The following is a 4799-nucleotide window of genomic DNA, read 5'->3' on the forward strand; positions in this document are numbered from 1 at the left end:
GAGTAGCTGGGATTACAGGCGCGCACTACCATACCCAGCTAATTTTTGTATTTTTAGTAGAGACAGGGTTTTGCCATGTTGGCGAGGCTGGTCTTGAACTCCTGACTTCACGTGATCTGCCTGCCTCGGCCTTCCAAAGTGTTGGGATTACAGGCGTGAGCCACTGTGCCCGACCAGAGATTTTTTTTCTTATAAATAAGTGGCTTTGTCTGAAGCACATGTAACATAGAAGCACTTAAGTCACCAGAGTCTGGGTTTTAGTCTGTTGCCCTTGTACACTTTCTGTGTTATGTGGTACTGATAGGTTTGCTTTTGTCTGTCCCTCCAGGCTTCTCGTCAGTGCCTCGCAGGATGGTAAACTTATCATCTGGGACAGCTACACCACCAACAAGGTAGGGACTGGAAAATTCCCTTCCTTGGAAAACCCACCTAGGAAACAGTATTTTAAGCTCTGGAGTCTTTTTTGTTAAATCACATAATACAAGATAGGGAAGGCAGTAACGGCAAGCTCTGTTTGTTAGTAGTGAGGTTGTGCAGGTGAGACACAAGCTGAGTCACATGCCAGCACCTGTGACAGTCTCTTCCTCTGAACCAGGTGCTGTTGTGCTATTTTCCGTTATCTCCTTACCGAGTCGATGGGAGCTAAGGACCTTCTGTGTTTCCAGGAGACCTCAATTCCAGTTTTAGCAGAGTCTGGGAAGTTTCATGTTTTATTTATAGAGTGCAGAAGTATCACTTTTCATTTAATTATTAGTTTTTTAGGAGAGATCATCATACTTTAAAGTGTAATGTATGTTATTTTCAAGACTTAATCCAAATTGTACTGTTTTGAATAAAAAGTATTGTTGGCTGGGTATGGTGGCTTATGCCTGTAATCCCAGCACTTTGGGAGGCTGAGGCAGGCAGATCACAAGGTCAGTAGATCGAGACCATCCTGGCTAACAAAGTGAAACCCTGTCTTTACCAAAAGTACAACAAATTAGCCGGGCGCGGTGGCGGGTGCCTGTAGTCCCAGCTACTCGGGAGGCTGAGGCAGGAGAATGGCGTGAACCTGGGAGGCGGAGCTTGCAGTGAGCTGAGATGGTGCCACTGCACTCCTCCAGCCTGGGCGACAGAGCGAGACTCTGTCTCAAAAAAAAAAAAGTATTGTCATTGGTCCAAACATATACGTAAAAGATGTTATTCAGTTTACTAAAGAATACTAAATGTGTATAAATGGTTACATTCATTACAGCAGATCTAACACACTGGGAGAGATGTGGCAGGATAGGTTATAGGAATGTCCATTTTGGTTATTCCGTAAAAATATTCTGTTTTCGGCTGGGTGCGGTGGCTCACACCTGTAATTCCAGCACTTGGGAGGCTGAAGCAGGTGGATCACCTGAGGTCAGTAGTTTGAGACCAGCCTGGCCAACATGGTGAAACCTCATTCTCTACTAAAAATACAAAAAATTAGCCAGGTGTGGTGGCAGGCGCCTGTAATCCCAGCTACTCAGGGGGCTGAAGCAGGAGAATCACTTGAACCCGGGAGGCAGAAGTTGCAAGTGAGCCTAGATTGCGCCACTGCACTCAAACCTGGGCAACAAGAGCGAAACTCCATCTCAAAAGAAAAAAAAAAAGTTTTGTTTTCAAATAAGTTCATAGCCATTTGACAGGGTAATGCAGTGTTTTCCTTCTAATATGTATGGGTTTTTTTGGGGTTTTTTTTGTTTGTTTGTTTTTTTGAGACAGAGTGTTGCTCTTATCGCCCTGGCTAGAGTGCAATGGCGTGATCTCTGCTCACTGCAGCCTCCACCTCCCTGGTTCAAGCAACTCTCCTGCTTCAGCCTCCTTGAGTAGCTGGGATTACAAGCGCCCACCACCATACCCAGCTAATTTTTGTATTTTAGCACAGATGGGGTTTCACCAATTTGAGGCCAGGCTGGTCTCAAATTCCTGACCTCAGGTGATCCACCCGCCTCAGCTTCCCAAAGTGCTAGGATTACAGGTGTGTGTCACCGCGCCCGGCTTGTTTGTTTTCTTGTGAGACGGAGTCTTGCTCTGTTGCCCAGGCTGGAGTGCAGTGACATGATCTCAGCTCACTGCAACCTCTGCCTCCCAGGTTCAAGTGATTCTCCTGCCTCAGCCACCCGAATAGCTGGGACTACAGGCATGCGCCATCATGCCCGGCTAATTTTGGTATATTTAGTAGAGACGGGGTTTCATCATGTTGGCTAGGCTGGTTTTGAACTCCTGACTTCAGGTGATCTGCCCAATTTAGCCTCCCAAAGTGCTGGGATTACTGGTGTGAATGACCGCACCCTGCCTAATAAAGTAGTTTTGATGAGTAGGCAGCACGACTGTTAAGTCCCCACCTAATCATAAGTGGTGACTTTAGTAAAACTGGATTGTGTGGATTGATTTTGAATCCCATGTGCAGCACTGGACTTCTCATTAATAGGCTTCACCTGAGTGGCCACTCATGGGAATTACTCTCTAGATAATTTTGGCTCTTATTTTGTTCTGTTACCTCCTATGCAATGAAAGTTGGAGATGAGATAATCCTAGCGTCAGTGTTGTTTTTGAACATAAAGGTGTTTGCATCATCTGTGTTTCTGTCATTAGGTCCACGCCATCCCTCTGCGCTCCTCCTGGGTCATGACCTGTGCATACGCCCCTTCTGGGAACTATGTGGCCTGCGGTGGCCTGGATAACATTTGCTCCATTTACAATCTGAAAACTCGTGAGGGGAACGTGCGCGTGAGTCGTGAGCTGGCAGGACACACAGGTACCCATCCTTGTTCATAACCTTCAAGTGACACAAGCTGTTTAGCTGGAGTACATTATATGCTTTGGATATTCACCTTTTATCAGTCATTTATTAATTAATTATTATTATTATTATTTTTTCTTTGAGGTGGAGTCTTGCTCTTTCGCCCAGGCTAGAGTGTATTGGCATGATCTTGGCTCAGTGCAAGCTCTGCCTCCCGGGTTAACGCCATTCTCCTGCCTCAGCCTCCTGAGTAGCTGGGACTGCAGGCACCTGCCACCACGCCCGTCTAATTTCTTTTTGCATTTTTAGTAGAGATGGGGTTTCACCATGTTAGCCAAGCTGGTTTTGAACTCCTGACCTCATGATCCGCCTGCCTTAGCCTTCCAAAGTGCCGGGATTATAGGCGTCAGCCACTGCGCCCGGCGTTATCAATCATTATTAATGAGACTGGTTCAAATAAAAGTCACAGTAATGGCCAGAAGTCTTCTGAAAATGAAACTAAAAACAGGCCTGATGTGCCTTTACCAGTAAGAAACCTGTGGATTTGCGCTGGACATGGTGGCTCATGCCTGTAATTACAACATTCTGGGAGTCCAAGGTAGGACTATAGCTTGGAGCCAGGAGTTCGAGACCAGCTGGGACAACAAAACTTAGACCCCTTCTCTACAAAAAAGGAAAAACTTAGCCACGCACAGTGGCGCACACCTGTGGTCCCAGCTCCTCGGGAGGATGGCTCAAGCCTGGGTGGTTGAGGCTGCAGGGAGCTATGATTGCACTACTGCACTCCAGGCTGGGTGAAAGTGAGACCCTGTCTCTGCAAATGAGGCAGAATAGAGCCCTGTGGCTGTAAGTGCTAGGTAGTCTATTATCTCACCAAGATTTTGTTTACTTGTGACACTAATTCATCATGAAAGGCATACATTTGCTGAAAGAGGATGTCCTATTCTAATATATTTTACCTCTCTGGCTGTATTATCTGTTCTCAGAAGTGTTATGGCCCCAGTACTTTTTGGTAACACTCCGCCCACTTCACATGCAGCCAAAGAAATCAGTTCGTGGAGTCACTAGTACTGCTTTTGACGCCTATTAAGCAGTCTGATAAATAAGTTAATTTTGGCCAGATTACAAGTATAACCTTGTCCTTTGAAAGATATGCTGCTATTGTTGATTTCTGTTCTTGGTTCTTTCCTGCCTTCTGCTTACTTTGGAGTTGCCGCCTTCTTAATTTTCCAGCTGCCTAAAGTAGATTTGTAGGCCACTGGTTTGCTTCCTTTTCAGATACAATCACTTAAATTTTTAAATTTCCCTCTAAGCATGGCTTTAGCTGCATCACACACATATTTTTAATATTGTCTTTTTTTTTTTTTTTTTAAGATGGAGTCCTCCTCTGTCACCCAGGCTGGAGTGCAGTGGTGTGATCTCAGCTCACTGAAACCTCCACCCCCTGGGTTCAAGTGATTCTCCTGCCTCAGCCTCCCAAGTAGATTACAGATGTGCACCATAACGCCTGGCCAATTTTTGTATTTTTAGTAGAGACAGGATTTTGCCATGTTGGTCAGGCTGGTCTCGAACTCCTGACCTCAAGTGATCCGCCCGTCTTGGCCTCCCAAAGTGCTGAGATTGCAGGCTTGAGCCACCACTGCCAGCCTATATTGTCTTTTAATTATCATTCGATGTGAAATTTTTTAATATCCTTGTGAGTGCTTATTTGACTTACGGGTTATTTAGATGTATAATTTTTATATATCTGAAGTTTTCTTAGTTATCATTGATTTCTAATTAGATGCCATTGTGCTTTAAGACACACTCTGTATCATTTCAGTCCTTTGACATTTGAGGCTTATTTTTAATGGAGCTGATGGTCTTGTCATGGTGTGTGCGCTGTGTGCACATGGGAATGATGTGTGTGTTTGTTGTATCTGGGCCTGATTTTCTTTTTTTTTCTTTTTCTTTTTTTGAGACAGAGTCTCGCTCTGTCGCCCAGGCTGGAGTGCAGTGGCGCGATCTCGGCTCACTGCAAGCTCCACCTCCCGGGTTCACGCCATTC

The 4799-nt window shown here is 45.3% G+C and overlaps 1 protein-coding gene across 2 annotated transcripts in view; it reads left to right on the forward strand.

Annotated features, from left to right (window-relative positions):
• The window catches only part of GNB1 (guanine nucleotide binding protein (G protein), beta polypeptide 1), an 86824-nt gene that overhangs the window by 57948 nt on the left and 24077 nt on the right, over positions 1–4799 (forward strand). For both annotated transcript variants that reach the window (XM_011987230.1, XM_011987231.1), the window contains 2 exons: positions 329–392; positions 2605–2767. In XM_011987230.1, the coding sequence (XP_011842620.1) occupies positions 329–392; positions 2605–2767 (227 nt within the window). The remainder of the gene's footprint in view (positions 1–328; positions 393–2604; positions 2768–4799) is intronic.

Source organism: Mandrillus leucophaeus, unplaced genomic scaffold (genome assembly GCF_000951045.1).
Source record: "Mandrillus leucophaeus isolate KB7577 unplaced genomic scaffold, Mleu.le_1.0 Scaffold305, whole genome shotgun sequence".
NCBI classification, from domain to species: domain Eukaryota; kingdom Metazoa; phylum Chordata; class Mammalia; order Primates; family Cercopithecidae; genus Mandrillus; species Mandrillus leucophaeus.